Source organism: Diplotaxodon limnothrissa, linkage group LG11 (assembly GCF_057381915.1).
Source record: "Diplotaxodon limnothrissa isolate DT_005_m linkage group LG11, D_limnothrissa_male_GT1.1, whole genome shotgun sequence".
Classification (NCBI taxonomy): Eukaryota; Metazoa; Chordata; class Actinopteri; order Cichliformes; family Cichlidae; genus Diplotaxodon; species Diplotaxodon limnothrissa.
In genome coordinates, this window is record NC_140606.1 from 22,988,108 (window position 1) to 23,010,316 (window position 22,209).

The following is a 22,209-nucleotide window of genomic DNA, read 5'->3' on the forward strand; positions in this document are numbered from 1 at the left end:
GATATCAGGTCCTAGGAGGTTAAAGTAAAAAACAAAAAACAAGAAGAAACTTCATTTGCTGCAGAAGTTTTACAAAGTATACAAAAACTTTGCAATGATAATCAGTAAATATCAACATGATTTCTATCAGCTTAAAAAAATTCTAGCTAGTAGCCATGTTATTTACAGCTGTGTACGTTATCACATTAAATTCATTGCACATACTTAGATCTATGTAAGCCTCCAACAAAGCAGTTCTACTTGTAATTTCCAATGGTGCTTTAGTCATTTTCAGTATCATTCATGGCTAATGCTCGTAGAAAAGGAAAGTCATCCCAAAGACTCTCTGGGTCTGCCACTTCTTCAGGTACACAATCATGGCTTGGCCCAAAAAAATGCTGCTCCTCTGTCATTCCACCTAGTGCTAGATTCTGGTAACACTTCGGCGTGAAAGGTTCCTCTGCCTCTAAGAGGGGCTGTGTAGATTCAGAACGCAGGTAGACATGAGGCTCTTTGGGTGGTGGGCTGTTACAAAAACCAGAGAACACCACAGTAGCATAAGGAACAGAGTCACTGTTTGAGCCAGAGTATTCGGTGATGAAGGGCGAACCACAAATAGACTCTCTAAGGTCACTGGTCTCTTCTGAACTGTTTATCCAAAGATCATCCTCCTCTTTGCTTAGTTTCATGGGGATGTCCGGAAAGCTGAGGTGGGACAAATATATCGGATCCTCGCTGTCACATGAAGGATGGGTATACTGCAAGTGAAAAATAAGTGAGACAACAATAGTATCAATTTCTTGGCTTTACACCATGTCATGTCTTTTTTTCACTCATGCAGCAAAACAAGCTTTAAATATCTAACATTAGAAATTAATATCAGTTGGAATGCTTTAAATTAAGTCTCCTGTTAGTTTTCACCAGATCCTGATGGAGACCTTAAACAGCCTCTTTCTCTGTTAAATGAACCTCTGTGTTTAGCGGGTATTTGTTAAATTTGTCTTAATTCCATTGAAAAGCATTGTAAGCTAAAACAACAAATTAACAGGGCATTAAACCAAATAATGAGAAGGAAGAAGCTAAACTGTTCCTGCAGAATTTCACAGTCATTCCCTGTAGGGTTCAATCTCTTCATTCTACATATTGCAGATTTTTGCAGCTTTAGTCAAAAACATTAGTAATAAGGAACGTATAAATGTATAAAAACATTTCTGTTGTCCTCTAACGGATGTCCGCTTTCACACCTGTGTTGATTCTGATGTCAGTCTTAGGACAAAGCTGTTAGCTGGGTCTGGAACAACTGGCCAAAAAATCCCCTTAAACCTTGAAGTTAAAGAAAAAAAGAATTAGGGTAGTGTGTTAAGAATAAACAGCATTACAGCTTCCCAGCTTAAACAGTATGAGCATGAGCTTACCTTTCATGTTTGGAGAAACAAGTCAGGACTATGAAAATAATCAGCAATGAAAGTCCAAAAACTGATCCGATTACAATCATCGCACTAGCGACCTCATCTGAGAAAAGAAAAGACACGTAATGTCACGTCTGATCATATTCTGTTTGTGTTGACTTTCTCCAAAGAAAAAATGATCGTACTAACCAAAGGGCTGAAATTCAAAATGAACTGCTGACCCATTCAAGCTCCCACCAAATGTGCTAACCATCAAGACAGCTCCATGCACACTGGGGTCTTTAAGGATCACACTTCTTTTTTCTGTATCTACGTTCACAACTGAAGAACAGTTAAACATTAGAGGGGATCAAGTACTTAAAATACCCTATACAACATAGCAGAGATAAGGTATTTAACCTACCGTTAACGGGTCCCTCCTGATTCCAGTAGAAGACTGTGTAGTCTTGGATCTTTCCATTTCGTTGGTCTAATGGTATTTCATCCCAGGTAATCTTAATATCTGAATTCCAGGTCTTTTGAATATGTAATTTTGGAACCATGGATGGGGCTTTAAAAAGAACAACATCACAAGTGATTAGTAGAACTAGAAAGAGTTTTTAACCATTAGACATTATATTAGACAGCCCAGGTCTTTACTCCAATAGGTTATTCATTTCTTTCCACAAGAGGGCATTATTTCATCATGTATCAGCTGTTCTGTGAAAGATTACAAAATATATATTCTGTAAGTCAACGCTCTTCTGACTACTTCAAAGTTGAGGGAGTCTGGCTCACACCTCTGCTGGCTTGTGTGAGACTCTTTGTGTCTTGGGTGACTTACCCTTCTCTCTCAAGTAGGCATTAAATGTCTTAGGAGGGCCTATCCCATCCGTAAACCTTGGATATACAGAGATCCCATAGGGCTTGTAGGGCTCAAAGCTGCCTGTTGATGAGTGAGAAGAGGTTAGGGTGGATCATTGCCCACAGGAGTCTAACAGTGTGTAGAGGCAGGTTAAGCACAGGAAAAGGAAGATCTTACACAAGAGTGATTGTTCGAATTCTTGTTGTAGAGGATAATCATCCGATTAGGAAAGCGGAAGACAAATATTGTAAAACATACCTGTTATAACAATGCTGGACTGGTTTTGGCCAGCAATGTCAAACTGGATGTGGGAGAGGCCTGATTTTAACAAAGGTCTCCATTTCACCACATAATCGCTGAGTCCTGAGGAATCCATGCTTCTCCACTGAACAAGAATTGAATTGTTTCCATATGGGACTGCTGTGGCATCTAATACTACAGGATGAGCTACAGACAGAAAAAGATGCATATCATATTCTACATGTCACATGATATGATGCATTCATTTGTTTTGTGAGTGAGTTACCTTTATGTTTGTAAATCTGTACTACAGTGGGAGAAGATTTCCCTGCTGCATTTACAGCCTTTACATACACTTTCTTAACGCTCCTAGAAAGACTGAAAGTACAGTAGTTCTCCCTTGTAGAGCACACCACTCTCTTTTGCACCAAGACGATATATGACACATTTTGGCCATTGGCACGAAATCTTTTTGATGGCTGAAGCAGAAGGAAAAAATGTGAGGAGATATTTTAAAAGACGACCTCTCATGCTCCACCAGAGCTAGAAGACAAAATGCATCAATTTGTGACAGGTGTCAAGCAACGTGTGTGATGTGTGTACCTTCCAAAACAAGCTTATGTTGAGTTGTTTTAGCAGGGGATCCTCAGATATCTCCATCCACGAATCTAGGCGTCCAGTGGGAGCTAAAAAGAAAGAGTCACCTGTCAGCATGTTGCATGTCAAAAGCCTTCACATCTCCTTTTACTCTTTGAAAATAAAAACTTTTTCATCCAAGACAGGTTTATGGATTCAATGCAACAAAGCTCAATACAACCTGCGCTATAGAAAAAAGTAATGGCAGATGCAGAAGATGACATTAGCATATATTGAAAAGACCAGGAAATGGAAGAAAAGGCAATAGATTGGGAAATGGTTGACTGACTGATGGTGTCAGTCTGAATTGATCTTACCACTCTCCAAGGTGACACCAGACTGGCTGCTGCTCCATTCACTCCAGGGGCTCTGCTGGTATCTGACTCTGATCTGTGCAAAATACCGAGTCCAATGCAGCAGGTGACACATGTCCACAGGAGTTTTAGCATTTTGAACCAAGACCTGGCATATTTTTCAGGGACACAGAATGTACAAACATAAGTTCTTGCATAGCCAATGTGAACTTCAGGGAAGGAATATCAGCATTTGGATGTCTATAGCCACTGGATCAAATGTTTGGGAAGATACATTTTCAGTTGATATCAACAAAGGGTTGATTTGCACTCACTGGGTCATTCCACTGTGTGCTGTCAACAGACTTAAATCGGTATTCCAGGTTTAATAACCCGCAAGACTGGAGCCAGGCCTGGTCTGGGGACAAATTCCAGTTCAGCCTCAGGCAGCCATACCTTTTAGAAATCACTTGAATACTGGGTGGGTCAAACTTAGCTGAAATAGTGACAAAAACAAAAGCATGCATAATTTTTTTTCCCACCGATTTTAAGTACAATTTAGTATTGTCTATGAAATATAGTACTTATAATACAAACAGAGCTTGAAGAATGCTAAAAAAAAAGAAAACCCCAAAATATTTTCCTTACCCGAACTAACAGGTTCTAAAACAAGTGGTGCTGAGGTTGTCTCTCCAAGTTCATTCACAGCTTTCACATATATCTTCATGTCATAAAACAGCACAAATTCAAAACGAGGGATGGTATAGTGATGGACTCCTTGTGGCAGTTTATAAGAATAGTTTTCATTTTCAGCCCTGAAATGATGAAATTACATTTTAAGAAATATAGTCGTTCAGCCTTGAAGACAAAGCCTAGATAACACGTCTGATACCAGTATGATATTTACTGCTTGACCAGTCTTTCACTGTAATCTATATTTTGTATATTTGCATTTGTATTCCATTTGTTACATATTTTTACCACATTTCAGTATGGAGGGAATACTGTGTGGGCAGGTGGGTTTCCCTCTGCCCAGGGTCCCAGCTACAGGTGATTGTGATGGGGTTGGTGAGGTTTGTCTGACAGGTGAGGTTTTGCGGTGCTTCTGGTGGATCTAAAGGTAAAAAGAAAAACAAAGTCATTTTTAAATGGAATTTAATTTGATCCATGTACAAAAGAATCGCAAATGCTTCTCACATCCAGCTCGGATCTCCACGCCTGCGACTACTTGAGGAGGAGAGGCTTGGATACAGCAGGTGAGGATTGCTCGGGTGTGATTGAAGCTTGATATAACAGCTCTGGAAACCCTGCTGCTCTCACTGGCTTCTGGACTGCTGGGAATAAGCCTATCATCAAGGCGCCACTCTATATGAACAGCTTGTCCAGTGACCAAAGGGCAGTCCTCTCTGATGACACATGTGGCTGTCACAGGGGATCCCAAAGGTACCACTGAGCTGGATGTGTGGACCTTTGCACAGGGCTGTATGCCATCCTCTAAAAATTACAAAAAAACAAAAACAAAGATGTAATGTGAAGATTGTTCAGATGTTTTTTCTAAATGTTTAGTCTTTTACTTGGTAAAATCTCCAAGGCAAAGGACACAAAATGATAGTAAGAATTGTCATTGTAATTGGTATTTCCATCTTCCTCCGACACCTACACTCACCATTTCTTGCTCCGTTCACAAATGTCACCAGCATGACAATCACTGACATCCATTTGGATATCATGATGATAAAACCTGTTAGGCAGCCAAAATGAAATGCATTATTGGTAAATTACCAACTTTCATGCTCTGTCAAAACAATATTTGAGTGACAAGGTGCATTGTGGGAGGGAGGAATTGACAGTGGTGGTGGTGACAATGGTGTTTCAAGGGTCTGGAAGTGATCTCCATAACGCATAATATTTCAGTATACACACTGTGCATCTCCTGCCTCCCTGATCTCTAGCAAAAAAAAAAAAAAAAAAAAGATTTGCTGTGCTGTCTGCGTTTGTGGAGCACAGAAAAAAACTGAGCACTGACACTTGACAAACTCAAATAAATAAATAAAAATTAAATAAAAATCTAAGCACATAAATAAAAGCCAACACTCGTGGCATCTTGGGTTCACCGGGGAAGTGACATTTAAAGCTCTGCTGGCTGAAAAACAAAACAGATAGAGACATCCACAGGTGCTATCAAGTTTCCATTGTTACACTGTTAAATAAAACGGATGAAACTCTTTCTAAATTTTGAGAGAAATATTTAATAAAAAATAAAAAATATATTAAAATGTATCACCTGTTACAGTGTAACTGGACTTTTTTCACATAGGCCTAGAGACTGTTGATAACCTGCTGGCAACCTCTGGTCACCAGGGAAAAATACGCATTCCCCAGCAAGTTGGTGAATAGTTGCTGGCTGTCACCAGGTGCAACCCCCAACAAACTCCAGCAGCTCAAAGACACTTTGTTTTTTAGTGGCCAGTGGTTACCGAGGAGTCATTGACCAATCGCTAGACCTGCGTTCGTAAGGTTTTAGCAATCAGTTTCACAAGAACTGGCAGCATCTTCCAACCACCAGTCAAAACCAGTCATATTTTTCTCACACGACTTGCGTTTGCTAGGTGGTTGCTGACTGGTCTGACGTAAACAAAATGGCTAGAGTCAAAGTATGACAGCAACACTCCTATGACCAAGAAAACAAAAAAATCAGTTGTTATCCAGCCATTACAATGATTCTTTTTTTTCTGTCTGAGATTGATGGCAAGCAGTTGTGGAGACAAATAATTTTCCTATGTCACGGTCCGTAGTGTGACTATAGCAAAATGAGAACTAGTTGGTAAAGTTCTGGCAGCATTTCTCAAACATACTGCACTTTTTATATAAAGTCAACCTTGCTCTTTAGTTCGAGAATCAGTTAGGGAACTCACCATTACACAGAAGTTTAAAATTCACAGAAATCTTTGTTCTGGTTTACAAAGCACCACCCAGACATGCCATCACAGCCTATATCAGTATCTCTGCAACTGTAAGGTACTGTGTGGAAGAAAAGACAAATAGTTTAGAGTACTAAAGCAAATACTAACTGATTACTAAAGTAACAGAAAACAATGGAATCGAGTTTTTTAGTGGTATTAAAAGAACATTTAATTGTATAATGAACACCAACATATAGACATGTAGTTTTAAACTTTGTGCAAATTATTCACACAATCATGTGTTTTGCATATTTTAATGCATTAAAACCAGTGTATGTACAATAAAACCATTCAAAATAATATTTCACATGAGAATAGGGATTTTGTTACTAGAATTGTGTTCAGTGCATTGTTAAAAATGTTTGCTAAAATTTAAACATATATTTCTGGACATTTCAATTTTGGACAGGTGTCACTTTATATTATAAAATAAAATACCAGGTGGCAATGAAAGTTTGCAACTGATAAACAGCATTACGAGGGAGCAGAATCATAAAAATGTGAGAGTAGAGTTTTAAATTCATTAAACACTGCAAGCAACTCAATAGTAAGGAAACCTCTTGGGAATTATCTAAAATTATGCCAGATTATTTATTGTTGATTCCCTTATTAATGTCTTCATCAGAACTACATTTCACACTGATGTGAAGTACTGTGCAAAAACCTTGAATCACCTCTCATTTCTTTTGGTTTTGCTTCACTGAAGCCATACTTTCTTATAATTTTTTAAAGTGGTCTAGAACAGCAGTTTTCCGGTTTATTCTCTGGACATTGGCTGCTTTTTAATCAATTTTTAGTTCTGTGGATTCATCTCTTGTTGTTTAAGCCACATCAGAATTGATCTCAAAGCAAAGAATGGCTTCTTGACAGCCACTCTTAAGAAAGGGATGGGTAGAAAAAGCTGACACAAACTGAAAATGACTGAAAATAGTGTGGCATTCAAACGTGAAATTTTTGGTTCAAATTGTTGTCAGTATGTACAGAGGTGTTCAGGAGAGAGGTACATCAGTCATCTACAGTCATCTGTAAAACACACTGGAGGTTCTGTCACAGTTTGGGGCTGTTTTCCACCAGAGAGGTTGTGAATCTTGTCAAAACGGATGGAACTATGAACACAGAATAGTACTGTCAAAGTTTGTTCCACCATGTAATACCATCTGGAAAACATCTGAGTGGCAGTGTTTTCATTTTTTAGCTTGACAGTGATGACAGACACACTGCCAATGCAGTAAAAGCACGCCTGTATAGAAAAAAGACACAGTGGAATACTATCAGTCATGGACTGACCTCCCCAGAACCAGAACCTCAATATTCCTGAAGCAGTGTTGGATCATCCTTGCAGAGGATGAAACAACAGGCAGACAAGGTTTGAAGAAGAGTTTTGAATTTCCCTCAAAATGCCTGGAGACCCATTCCTGAAGACTACTTAAATTACAAGAAAGCATGCCTACATGAGTTCAGGCTGTTTTAAAAAGAAAAATGGTCATCAAGCCTATTTTTGTTAACTGAAATAAAAATGAAAAGTAGACTTTAAAAAAAGGAAAATAACTCAAATGACTAAAGACTAAAAAACAAAAAATACAGAGGAAATAATTCATGCAATATTCATTATTTTGGTAAAAAATTTATTACAACTTGCCTGTTGAGGCTTTCATTGGTGTGTTTACTGAAACTGTGTACACAGCTTTTATTGTAACACCCCTCCATACAATAACAACTAAAAAGAAACTAACAATGAAACTAATAAATAACTAAGTCAAACTAAACTGAATTAACAACAGAAAGCTCTCATATTCCATTTTTTGTGTGATGGTAGAGATCAATAACACCACGAGCTGTTCCAGCTTTAATTTGGGTGAAAATTGGGTTAAGGTTAGGTTAAGGTCAAGGTCACAACAAATATGAAAATCAGAAAAAAACTTTAAATTACCCACAATATTTTACAGGTTGTCTTTAAACTTCAACAATAAACTAGGCCTTGGGGGACATGAGTAACTAGATTGGCTAAGCATTTGACCTTGACCTCTACTGTTAGCCCCTGAGGTCAAAGCTGACCTTGAAAACAAATGTCAAGACACCGTATTGAGTATAACACATCATAGCACGGAGAGAGCTGCACAATAGTCTTTTTACTTATTTATTTTTTTAATCCAACACCCTACGGCATCACGATGATGCCATGTAGTTTCGCAAAAATCACACATGGATGAATATCTCTTAAAATCTAAAGTTTTTACAGTTTATAGTAGTAAAAGATTTCAGCCAGATCTACTCCGAGCATACAGGTAAAGATAATAAAATACACCATTTTAGTATGTAATGCTAAAAGGTCAAAGGTCAAAAGTCAAACATCAGTGTTGATATGAAAACAGGGTGCCGTTAGCATCTAATAAAAAGTTTTCATATAGCCTTTGACCTTCATGGGAGTTGCGCTCTTTGACTGCACTTGTCAGATCTGGTTTTGCCCCGTATACTGTTTTTCAATTTATACATGCATGTTTCGATAAATCACTGCAGCCATTTTCCTAGAAAAATATAAAAGAAATATGTGATGGGGAAAGAAATAAGACATTTGCACAGTACTGAATGTGTGTGCGTGCATGACTCACCAACATACAGACATCTACCCAGAACCAGTAAGTGGTACAGCATTGAGAAACTTCCTGTGGTCTTGTAACACTCAACCTGCCTGTTTCTGAGAATAAGCTGAGAAACTCACTGTTCCTCAGCTTAACATGTAGCATGCGCACAACACCAGGCGACTGCTCAGAGTCCAGTTCAATTTGTTCTGTAGGCTAAAGACACAAATGACATATTAGATTTTGACTATCCAAAGCATTTCTGGTGTAGAATAACATTCAACCGTTGAGCAGAAATGTTATGTTCATAGTGTCATTGTAACACCTCCATAAGATGAGGAAATATAACCTAAAATTTGTATAATTTGTAACTATCACTCAAACTGTTAGATCGCTGCCCTCAGTCCAAAATAACTATTTGGTGAAGACTGCGTTTTGCAATGAGAGAGAAATGGAATTTTCTCTCCGTTTCTTATCAGCACTGTGCAAAAAGGCCCCCATTTCGCTCCGCTTTCCTTTTTAGAATTTCTGCTTACTACTAATAGGTAATTGCCTGTGGCTCTGACAAAAGGCAATTGAAGGAAAGACAGAGAGAGTGAGCGAGAGAGACGAGGTGGAGAGCAGAAAAGGGTATTAGACTCGGAGTGTATTTTGTCAACAACACAATATGACATACTTAAAATAAAGGCAGAATAAATGAAGTCTGGCTATTCTTTGCGTTTCAGCCAATTATGTTCAGAACATATAGATGAGAATACATTATGTAGAATTTATTTTTGTGTCTCGGTGAGTCATGTCTCCATGTTAAAAGAAATATTTTTCTACAACTTCAGTAGATTTCCTTTCCTGTTGCTGTTGAGGGTTACAGAACGCCCACTTAAAGGATTTGGCAATATCCCTCACACATTGCAAAGTGTAATGACAGACTCACCGCTATTTCCCCTTTTTGGTTTTATTTCTCACACTATACAGTGTGTTTTGAAAAGAGATTTAAAAGGAGTTAAAGAATGATTTGTTTTTTCTTATCATGGCTGTTAAGACATTCTGACCTTTTATATAGTATCTAAAATCCCAGACCGATTGAATCAATCTTTTTAACTTCCGATTTTTAAACTGTCAGAAGATGTTTTCCATACACTAAAATACTGTTGCCCCCGTGATTAGAAGAAAACTGCAGTCATAAAACATGTTAAAAACATTGCCATACTGTAGTCTTTAGAGCTTGAAAAAGAAGGCGGCTGGATTTCTTTAAGGTTTTTAAAGACATTTCACCTTTAATCAAAGACATTTCTTCAGTTGTGAGAGGTGAAACAACTTCAAAAAAACATAAAGAAGTCCAGTCGCCTTTTTCAAGCTCTTAAGACAATGATGACTTGGGCGACATTGCGGTATTGTACTAAATTTAACAAAGGTTTAGGTAAAAACACCTTTGTGCGACGATCTAACAACTTATTTTAAATGTTTCAAACGATACGCTTCAAGTACTATAAAGCACCATCTTATCTTAGTATTGCTTATTTAATCCTAAATGTATTAAGAGTGTGTAGTGTGTGTGTATTAGGTATTAAACTACAAAGGATGATAAATGTCACATCTACAATACAGAGGGACCAGAAAATCAGATTAAACATGGATTAAAGATGATTTTTTTAAATAAGTTGAGTGGTCCATAACTTACATGTAGATGAGGATGCAACTACCTAGCTTTAACCTCATTCAGAAACAAGTTTAGCAAAGTTTTCCTTTTCAATCTGGCACAAGTATCAAAATGAAAGAAGCAGCAAATTGCTTGATGTGAAGATAAAGGAGAGCCATCAGAGAGGCTTGCCACTCACCACACAGCAGCTGCAGCAGACCCAGAAAGACAAGAGGCTCTTATCAGCCCTGATAGCACCAGATGAAACAGCGTGGCTCAAAGTAGCTTGGATTTGAGGACGTGTGTGTGTGTGTGCCAAGAAGCAGCACAGGCAGCAACATCCTTGTTTTGCATTTGTGAAACTGCTATTTTCCAAGAAGAAACATGTGACTGATGGGGCCCAGTTATGGGAAGGAAGAATGGGGAGTTCACATTGCTCAAATTCACATTTTTAAAAGCTCAGCAAAAAGTTTTTACAGGTGGCTTTGGCTGTTTAATTTGTCACAATAATATGCAGTTTTTCTTAATGGAGTAATTAGAAAAATCATTATAGCTCAACTTATAGCTGTTAAATGTCAGCTGAATTGAATTTTCAGTACTTTCCCAGAAGATGCTAATACAGCAGCTGTCAACTGTCCTTCAGTCGGACTCCAGGGAGTCTTCTCGCAAGAAGAATGTGATCATTCTGGCTCAGGCTGACCCCTCTGTGTTTTGTGTGACCTTTGAAGTAGCTTCAAAATGCACTCATCTCCCTCTCTGAGCCTGTCTAAGACTTTGTCAGCATGGTAATAGAACAAGCTCTTAAATGGGATTGTAAACTGTGCCTTGAATCCCCCCTCAAGGACACTTGAAACTAGTTGCCATATCACGATTATTAGCTTATTAAATTCTAAAATGAATCTGTGGCTTAGGTCTCATTTCACTGCATGCAAGGAGACCCAGCAAGCTCACCCACTCCACTTTTAATCTAACAGCCGCATCCCTGCACGGTCACTCTCGTGCCCTCAAAAGCATAATGGAAGCTAACTGTTAATCAAGAAGCTGCTGGAGGAGGAATTAAATACACGCACTGGTAGGTTTTAGGGTAGGAATCAACCTGGAGAAAAGAAAAGCAAGCATTAATTAAAAACACATTAACTGGTTATCATGAGTTGACATATTTTGCTTGATCTTTTTTTCCCCTAATCAGCAATAATGAACGAAGCGTTTGCCATCCACTGGGTATTACACGCTATGTTTCAGTGAGCGGTAAAATTAGCCGAGGGCCCCGAAGCCAAGTTGAACTGATGAAGCTTTGCTAGGTTTGATTACGGTTTTTGTCCTATGCTTAACAGAATGCCGTCTCCTCCTTAGATTCTCATTCGCATTAAAAATTCGACTAACCCAAATTAGACACTGCTGTAAACGTCATCTCATATCTGTCTGCTTCTATACAGTGAAATACTATAGTGAACTGCAGTCACAACTGCTGTAATTGTGCTAAGCGTGTATACTGAAATGCTGAATATTGCCCTCTGTTACAAGAGTGATATTCCACTGCTGCACTCAGCCTGATAAGTCGAATTCAGCATTCTTTACTACCAGTTATGTAAAATACTGATTGCACTGATTTGATTTTCGTTGGCAAAATTATTAGTTTTGTTTCATTAAACTTAACAACCTATTTACTGATGGCAAACCAAAACTACCATTTGCCAGTGGACATACAACATCATGATGGACTGCTTTGCCGACTTGGAAGCTCACGCTCACGTACTCAATAATGAATTCTGCATTTGATCAATAACTGACTTACAATAAAGTGAGGCAACATGGCCCAAATTAAAGTTGAATGGGAAGTGAACCTCTGAAAGAAGAAACTGAGGGTTTTGAAAAGGCTTGGTCTAAGCACAGGTCTGGAACCCCAGAAAGTGTTGCAAGGGGATTTCAAATGAGAAGTACATGCAAGAAAACAAAAATAAAAGTAAAATCAAATATTGAATTTTTTTTACTGTACATTGAAACAACAAGCTTAAAAAAAAACCAGTCATTCTTGGAGTTGGAATTCTAGAATAATTAGATGATTAGATTAAATAATAATTAGATTTTTTTTTCATCTTCTGTAGCTTCAACATACACAGCTTGTGTAGTTTTGCAGATGTTCTATGTAAATAAGTTCATTGTCCAGGTGAGGTGGTGTTTCCTGCTTCGGCTTTTTAGCCTGTTGCATCTCCACCGGCGATCAGGTCAACTGCAGGGTTGTCAGCTGGCATCACTGCTCATAATTGCCCACTAAACCAGTTCATCTTCCAGTGGGGGTCTGGTAGCAGACTGGGGACATCTTGCAGCCACCCCCCTGCAGCTGCCTTCGCTGGTGTGCTGTCAGTCGATGTCATTTTTCTGCATCCAGTAGCTTCCTTTCACAGCTTTGCCTATGCCTGTACCTTGCAGCGGCTGGACTGTTGTCTTGCGCAAAAAAGCCCTCTCACCCCATTACCAGTTGTGTCTTGTCACTACTGGTAGCATGATCTGGTACCTGCAGCCCATTTAGGTTTCACAGGTAGTTCCTCTAGGATGCCACATCAATACAAGCCATTAGAATAACGTTTGCTGTGTCTCTGAGCAGACACAGCTCAGAGCAGTCTTAAGTGTGTATTTGAGGTACTAGGACACATGGAGTTACAAAAGGAAAGTGGAAAGGAGCTTTAAAAGGCCATCAATCCAGCTCCAGGAACAACATCTGCTCCTTTGTGCGACACAGGACATACAGTGGCAAAATTATCTCCACTGGATCACCTATGTTTACATGTCTGACCAACAGGGTCCAACATCCTTTAGTTAAGAAACTGGCAGGTCACTACTGGCACCTGATTCTCTTCACCGATGAGAATCGGGTGCAAGTTTTTGTTGTTAGGAATGTATGGCCATCATCCACTCACTGGATTTGTTCCTCTTCATTTTTTATCATTTGCTGTTCCACCATGACACATCTCCTCATGTGTTAAAAGTAAAAATAGGAAATATTTGGGTAACAGTCTTTACATTTACTTTTGCATTTGTCAATATACTGATTTATTTATTTATTTTATAGACTGCATAGGACATGGTCAAAAATGTTTAAGAGACTAGCAAAAGATATCTCTATCTATCTGTCTATAATAGGAAAAAATCTATTTATATTTTTTGTTGACTGTAATTTTTTCAATTTCAATGATACCACTAGTATTTGTAGGTTTTAAAGCAAAAGTCTGCATGATGGTTTGAAGTCTGTGGGGGGCTGTTTATTGTTTCATTATGTTATTTATTTGTCTGGTAGCTTTTGGTTTTACTTCCTACTTTTAATTTTTCTTTCTTTTTGATTTTCAGCCTACCCTTTTTGTTTCACATGTGTTTAATTAGTCAACCTTAACTTCTACTTTCCACTTCTTTTAAGTCCGTGTCTTGTCCTGCTGTTGTTTCTTTCCCCGTAGCTTTTTATTTCCCAGCTTATTGGTTTGTGTTGTGATTTCCATCTCTTCCTCTCATTATATAGAGATATAGCTAGAAAGAGACAGATGCGTGTTTGTGTTCTTTGTACCTGATTCTGTTATTAAAGCTCATTTTGGTTGCTCTTGCACCTGCCTGTTTTGTGTCCCACATTTTTGTATGCTTTTGAACTGAATCACAACACTGGGAATAAAAAGTCCATAATATGTGTTCTTTTTAATTATTTATTTAAAGAGCCTATTATAAATTATATTTCAAAGTGATCTACCTCCAGTCCATTTGTATAATTGTACCAGAGCTTCAAATTATTAAAATATAAACCTCCAGAAAAGCAGAACACACGTCATTCTTTGAAGAAGAGGCTGAAAGAACTAATGGAACTGGAAAAAACTAATGCAAATAATAAAAGGATGGGCATTCAAAAAAATATATCTTTGTGTTAAAAAAAAATATGACAGCCATGTTGTTGCTCTGAGACTCAACTTAAGTGAAATGCTAATGCCAGTGTACTTGCATGTTCACAGTGATAATGCTTCCTGATATTTCAGTGCTATTCAATGCTATCCTAATATTACGCAGGCATGTTTACCATATTTGCAATATTTTAATAAATAATTACATTTCAAATGAGTAGAAGAAAATAGATGTATTAAGTTGAACTAAATAAACCAAAGAGAGACCTGACAAGACCTTATCCTACATGCTTCCTAAATTGTTCATTATCCCTGTCCAATTTACAGTTTTAACGATTATTTTTTGCTAGCATGACTTGAGTTCAGCTTGCTTTGCTACACAATTAAAAGCAGATTTGGCAGGTAGGATTTATGTGGACATGTATTCTATACCTAATTTAAATCTCTGTAAGTCTGTCAGTTTGATTATATCTGTGAGTGCACTTAGGGTGGCACAGTCGCCTTGGTCTATGCCTAAACAAGACTGCCACCGACCTTTTCCCGGCAAACCTGCGTTCCCATTGTGCTATCTGGCCCCAGATATTCTTTAGGCATACTCACACTAGGCATAGTTGCCTTTCATTGTCCCTGGTCTTTGGAGATAAAACACAATGATGGTATTGATAGCCAAAAGAGAGTAGTTGGAAACAATCCTGAGACTAACTTGCTTTGGAAACGTTAGATTATGGAGGACAATCAGGTTCCTGATTTTGCACTTTGTGGTATAATCGGAGCAGTTTTGGAAACAGTGACACACTGCTCTATCACATGCCTTATAGATGTGTAAATTACTTAATAAAGCAGTTTTTACAAAGAGCACCATCGTTGAGGAAGCGCAGGACTTCCTACATACTTCACAAGTGTGAAGTGCACCAGGGTGCAGAACACTAAACCTTGACCAGAAATAGTACACAGCAACCACACCAGTCAAATGAACCAAACGAACTTTGGAGATTAAACATGCTTGGGAACAAATAGTGTGATCACTGTCTTAGTTTAATGCAATTTGTGTAAACGGCTTTACTTGCACAAAATGTGTGACAACAACAATTAAAAACAAAAACTGTCAGTAACTAAATTTTCATAATAAGTTCATAATATGTTTCTGCACATTCATGGTGCTTGTCATACAAGTTCCCTTATGAGCACAACCACATTCACCATTGACAGTGTTTAATGTGTGTATACACCCCCGAGTTGTGTTACACTATTGAGCGTGGCCTCTGGCACTACACTGCTGTGTCGACCTTGCGGGTTGGTTGAGTGAGCCTGTGAGCCACTGTGTGTGAGGGAGGGAAAGGGAGAGAAAGACAGGGAAAGGAGAGGGTCAGACAAGCTCCAACTCTCGCTCCTGCTCCTTACATGCACCCAATCCACTCCTATCTAGTACCTGTCACACGCTGGCTGCAAAATGGAATTGACTATTGATTTCCCCCTTACCACAGGTCAGTTGTGCTGGCAGGCTATAGTGAGCTCAGTGAGAGCCTTGCGTGGGACAACAAGAGGAGGGGAAGAAACACGAGAAGGAAATACACACATTTCAAAACACACAGCACATACACGCTCTTATTAACTGAGCCTTTGTAACGGAAGACAGTCAGCATTGCTTTAAAAGAGGTGTGTGTCACAACATGCAGTGGAACACACTCTGGACTGGGTAACCTGGAAAACTGCGATAAACCTGCGGTGGAACTTAAAAGTCAAATTAAAGCAGTAAAAAATACATTTGAAATATTTTAATATTTTAAGGCTCCTCCCACCCTTTTTTGGCTCTTTGAAATAAGAATGTGTGGGAGAATATTAGCTGCCAAGAGTTTTTCCACTCTAAAGTTATTTATGGAGTTCCACAGGGTTCTGTGCTGGGACCAACACCTTTCCCCACCATTATTTCTTCCCTACACTATATACATTTTCATTTTTATAATAAGATACCCAGCTTTATTTATCTATGAAGCCATTTGATACAAATCAAATACATGACAAGCAGAGCTTAAACACAAAGTTCTGGATGCCCTCTGACTTCCTATTTCTAAATGTAGACAAAAACTAAAGTTATTTTCCTCTAATCTAAAATTATTAGTAAATGGTGTCTGACCAGATACTAGATAATCTGGATGGCATTATCTCAGCCTCAAGCAACACTGTGAGGAATCTTGAAGCCATTTTTCCAACCCACACATTAAACAAATATGTAGGACTACTTCTATTTTTTCCCCCCATCAGAGCTATATTACTAAAATTAGAAAGATCCTGTCAGCAAGTAATGCTGAAAAGTTAGCTCATGCATTTTCTACTGCGATTCATTATAGGCCTGCTCTAAAAGGTTCTTTAAAAAGCCTTCTGTTAATCCAAAACACTGTAGCAAATACTGACTGTACTGACACAGACTAGAAAGAAAGACCACCCACATTAACTTTTCTTCATTGGCTCACTGTTAAATCTAGAATTGCATTTAAAATGTGTTTTCTCACATTGAAAAGTCAGGCCTCATCATATTTTTTAAAAACAAACAGCACCATATTGTCCCAACAAAGGACTTTGCTCTCAGACTGCAGGCTTGCTTTTTGTTCCTTGAGTTTTTAAAACGCAGAATGCGAGACAGAGTCTTCAGCTATCAGCTATACACTACGGCATGATATCATTAGTAATTTTTAAACTCTGCCTCTTGTCCCATCTTTCTTTGCTTTCTTCTCCTTCCCTCACCCCCAACCGGTCACAGCATATGGCCCTCCCTCCCTGAGCCTGGCTCTACTTAAGGCTTCTTGCTGTTAAAGGGGAGTTTTCCCATTTCCACTGTCACAAGTCCTTGCTCCTAGGGGATTGCTGGGATTTTCTATATACATTATAAAGCGCCTTGAGGTGACTGTTGTGAAATGGTGCTGTATAAATAAAAATTAATTGAAATGAAATAGACTTTTTCAGTGGAACAGTTTTCAGTGGCTAAAGAAAATAAATTCTTTTTAATTGAAAGACAGCAAATTCAAAAAGACTGACCTACACTGAATGTAACACAAAGGTTTCTTTATTTTAGTTGTCTGGTGATTCCTCAGATTAATTTCCTAGGCTCAGCTGGTTTTTACAACTTTCTTTAAAGACTGTTCATTTAGCTCATATTCACTGCAGGCTGAGCATAAATTGGAGGCTTCAAGAGGTGATTATGAAAAAAACAAAAAAGGACTGTTAAAACCTAGCGGTTACAATATCAGTAAATATATAATAATAATAATAATAATAATGTTGAGTAATAATGTTTTAAAAATCAAAATCAAAATCAAATATATATTTATCTCACTGCTTGATATAATAGAAGCATAAAACAAAGGTTCAATGCAGAGAGGTTGGTTTTGCTCCAACCCAGGGCCCTTTGCTGTGCGTCCTCCCCACATGGCAAAAATGCCCACCGAAATATTTTAAACTATCACTTCAGATCTTGGGTCCTGAAATGAGCGATCTTCACCACAAAGTGATATAATTTAGTTTATTAAAAAAATAAATAAAAATTGCATTTGGTGGATTGGTGGCTGTGGGATGGTTTATATTAGGGGTGGGCAAATCCAGGCCTCGAGTGCTGGTGTCCTGCAGGTCTCAGATATCACCCTGAACACACCTGAATCAAACGATTAGTTCATTACCAAGCCTTTGGAGAACTTCAAAACATGTTGAGAAGGCCATTTAGCCATTTGAAAAAGCTGTGTTGGATCAAGGACACATCTAAAACCTGCAGGACACCGGCACTCGGGGCTTAGAGTTGCCCACCCCTGGTTTATATAGTGAAGGTTTGTTGCAAAGTTGCAGTATTATCCTCAATTTATGCACGAGCTATTAATTACAGACAGGTGATTTCATACACTGTATACCGTTATCCTGTTGAAAAGTTCTTGAGTTATTTATTTCCATTTTGCAGGCACTGTTTAGGATGCTAAGGGAAAATGCAGTGCCTCAGTGTTTACACATTTTTCAGGCAAGCAGAAATGCTTTCTCTAACAGACATGATAAAGAGCCCAGCAAGCCTGGTCTAGCCTAGGTCGCAGACAAATCTTGGTACACAATAGTGGTCAAGTCAGTAAGAAGTGGAATGTACAAGTGTGTGAAATTAATAGTGCGAATAATTACACCGTGTATACAAAACAAAATGCGTGAAATATATTTTGATTTAATGGCCCTGCAGTAAGAGCCTATTTAGCTGCGTTTGAGACTATCAATGAGGTGCTGACTTAAGTCTGCCTGAAGCCTCAACTCTTCACAACACAGCAGCAAAATTAAGTTTAAAAACAAAACAAAAACAACAACTGACAATTGTGACAATGATTTACTGGAATATTTAAGAATGAAAAGTAATAGAATGTCACCAACTAAAGCAACTAAAAGTGCCTTAATTTGGCATGTTTAATTAAAACAAGAGCTTGTGTTAATCATTACAAAAGTCAAGTGAAACTGTGTTGCATGAAAGAAGCTCTGATGTCATAAGATTTGGAAAGCTAGATTTCTTTGTTAGCAGCAGTGAGCTCCTGGTGATGGGTCCTTACTGCTCGCCACATGCTTAAACATAGTAAATCCCCCTGCCTCCTCCTTTCCCTCCTCGAAGCGGTAAAAAGGGTCATTAAGCTATTGATCAAGGTTAAGAAGGCAAATGATCACAGGATATTGTGGCACTTTTAATGTAGCCATCAGTGACTAAAGAAAAGTTTGTCCTTCCTTTCCCTGTCTTGCAAAATATATTTTGAAAGGGTCTTCACTTGTTCGCTGAATTTAGCCCAACATAAACACATGCGAGGTTGCCAGGTGGGGTTCAAACTCACTGCAGCTACTGAATTCTTTTTTCCACCCTCCTTCCTTTTTTTTTTTCCCCCCCACCCTCCCGTGATTGATTTCCTTCCTGCTTATCACAAACAGCTAATTGGTTTAATTTTGTTCCGTCATCAGTTTCCCTCTTCACATTCAAGATTAGTGCGCATAACCCACTCTTAGGCTCTTGAGTGATTTATGGGTCAGTGTACCATTTCACACAAACTTTCAGCAATTCCTGACAATGTTCTGCATTGATGAGAAAAAAAAAAAGTTTTGTTTTATAAAATGAGTGATACCAATTTGCACGGTCTGAATTATCTAATTGGAAACTCCAGACCAATAGTGCAGCATGCCATCACTGAAATGCCAAGGCTATTTGAAAAAAAAATTAGCATAGCCTCTACTAGTACTTGCAAACAACAGATTGTAAACAGATTATGGGATTTGTCAAAGGCTGACCCTCCATTAAGCAGCACCTGTGTACAACAATGTGAGCCAAAGGCTCTCTACCCATTGGAACCAACAGATGGCACTGTGGTAGCATCCAGGCCCCAGTGAGTCATTTATAATGCGGTGGGAGAGTGTTTTTAAAAAAAACAAAAACAACAACAAAAAAACCCCCAGAGAACCATAACCATTTTACAAATTTTATATTCAGTAGAGGGTGTGTAATATCACTCATTTTGGAGTTACACGTGAAGAAAAAAAACAAAAAAAACCCAAAACAAAAAAAAAAAAACAAAAAAACAAAAACAAAAAAAAAAAACACACACACAATATAGGCGCTTGTACACAGATAAGTGTAGGAGGGACATCCCTCCCCTTTGTCTCCAGTGAAACTAAGATTGTAGACTCACTTCTCACCCCCACCCTGCACAAAAAGCCTCCCTGTTAACTTCAAAAAAAGAAAAAAAGTCAAAGGAACACCATCTGACAAGACAGCAGAGCTATATGCCAGGGCCTTTAATGTCAGACCCTTTCATTTGAATAAGTCTAACGGGATCTGATTTCATGTCTCTCAGACCACCAAGGGGGTTGGGGTACCTTGAACAAACTGTTTAGCATTGAGGCCAGGAAATCTGTATCTCCAACTACCAAACATAGGAGGACCCCAACTAGTCTTTGCTGCTCCATGGACTTTCTTAAAGTGATTTGAACCAAGGACAGGCCCTTTTCTTCTGAGGCCATGTACAGTTCGAGCTCTCTGGTAAGCACCATGACCCCAGTTTTGGGGCAGGGGGAGTGCATGGTGAAAAATGCCCTGTCTATTTGGGACGGACTCATCAACAACAAGGTCATGTTCACCATAGACAACCAAGTGACCTTGAGGATCCCTATTCACAAGGTCAAACTGGCTAGGGGCATCAGCTCGTGTTGGTAGTGCAACACGCATGACCCCTTTAAAACTGGAACCGCGGTTACTGACCGACTGTCCTCTGGGAAAGCCGTGCTCTGGCTTTGTTGTGTATTCATTTTGAACTGGTCCGTAAGTGCCGTGGGTCATTAGAAATCTGTCAGATGTTCCTAGGTTAGCTTGTCTATGCCTCACGTTATGAAAAGTTGGCCAATTTTGTTGAGGGGTGGCCATGTTTGGTACAGTCTCAAACCATTCATGATTGTAGGGGTGAGGGGGGATTCCATGGTAAGCTGGTCCAGAGAGTTCAGGCGCTCCATGTACTCCAGGATAATCCAAACCCAAAGCAGCTGCACGGGCTACAGCACAGACAAACAAAGACAAAACAAACCTGTTTGCCGGTTCATTGTTGTGAAGTGTCAAATATACCCACTAATTGGTAATTATATATTTTTTTTAAAGTAGCAGCATCCATTGAAGTGCACTACATACCTCTTGCTGTTTTAGCACAATATGCACCACCAGCTGACACAGAGTGGAGCACAACAGTGCTAGAAAAATAACAAAAAAAAAACAAAAAAAACAACGCACAGACACACACACACAAAAAAAAAAATCAGTAAGCCAAATAGCACAGCACTGAGAAGCTGTAATTGTTTTTTAACCACAGAAAACCTTAAGCTTTAAATACCTGAGAAAACCCACGAGAAGAAAACTCATTCCTGCAGTTATTTCAGCATAAACTTCATGACAGCACAATTACTGGAACACTTGCCACTTGACTTCTTTTGTAGCCACTCGGACTGCCTAAAGCCTCACCCTGGCTTGATTTGCTAATTACAGACAGCTGGTTGTCATAGAGACCAAAACTCAGCCACTGAATCTAGTCAGCCACTGGCAAATTGCTTCATTATAGAAAATTAGTTAAAATGCTTGCTTGCAGCAGAACTCTACAAAACAAGACATTTGGATTTTTTTACATTTAAGGAAAGAGAAACACACATTTAAAAAAGGAGTGCGGGTCAAACTGACGCCACAGCTGGTACAATTCTATTCACACACACAGCAGAAGAAGTTTGGATTGAAATAAAATTCGTTGTTGTGTAAGTTTGACTGTTTTTGCAAGCCCAATATGCTAATTATAGCATAACCTCGAAACTTAATATTATCTGAACAGTAGCTAATTAAAACTTCTAATTCACTGGACCTAAAAGAATGATAATTAAATACAATGTCTGCAAGATCACTGTACCACCACTGATTAAGAATGATCTCATTAAACTTGACCTCGTTCATTAAAAGGTTCAGAAAACATCGACGGCACAAAGACGTTTACATACAACAGTAACAGTTCTTAATCTATTAATCGTGCTTTAAAATAAGCACAATTAACAGTTTTATTTTAGAGAAGAAAGAGCAGAGGGTGGATTCTCGCTGCTTGATATTTCTGAGGTGGCAATGAAGCAGCTGAGAGCGGTGGAAGCATTTAATAATTCACCCAAATTATTTCTGTCAGGACTGACAAGCTAAACAGGGCCTTGATTTAATTCTGTAATTGCACGTTCACCTTT

At 38.6% G+C, this 22,209-nt stretch overlaps 1 protein-coding gene and 1 pseudogene across 1 annotated transcript; both read right to left on the reverse strand.

Moving 5' to 3' along the window:
• Positions 1-260: 260 nt before the first annotated feature.
• Positions 261-9,016, reverse strand: csf3r (colony stimulating factor 3 receptor). The gene is made up of 16 exons (XM_085366372.1): positions 8,974-9,016; positions 5,068-5,142; positions 4,599-4,895; positions 4,383-4,515; positions 4,050-4,216; positions 3,737-3,897; positions 3,426-3,570; positions 3,076-3,158; positions 2,759-2,951; positions 2,491-2,679; positions 2,212-2,313; positions 1,792-1,938; positions 1,578-1,709; positions 1,395-1,491; positions 1,224-1,302; positions 261-737 (listed from the first exon to the last, which is right to left on the reverse strand). Exons 1-16 carry the CDS (start codon positions 9,014-9,016, stop codon positions 261-263), a joined length of 2,520 nt encoding a protein of 839 aa, XP_085222498.1.
• Positions 9,017-20,277: 11,261 nt separating this feature from the next.
• Positions 20,278-21,358, reverse strand: LOC146622744 (uncharacterized; annotated as a pseudogene).
• Positions 21,359-22,209: the final 851 nt, after the last annotated feature.

Excerpts from the sequence above, each read along its gene's own strand:
- csf3r (XM_085366372.1), bottom strand. The coding sequence starts at position 9,016 with ATGCTGTACCACTTACTGGTTCTGGGTAGATGTCTGTATGTTG. Across the intron at positions 4,896-5,067 it reads TGTGAACGGAGCAAGAAATG|AGGATGGCATACAGCCCTGT; the intron begins GTGAGTGTAGGT and ends TGTAATTTTTAG. Across the intron at positions 4,516-4,598 it reads CGTGGAGATCCGAGCTGGAT|ATCCACCAGAAGCACCGCAA; the intron begins GTGAGAAGCATT and ends TTTTACCTTTAG.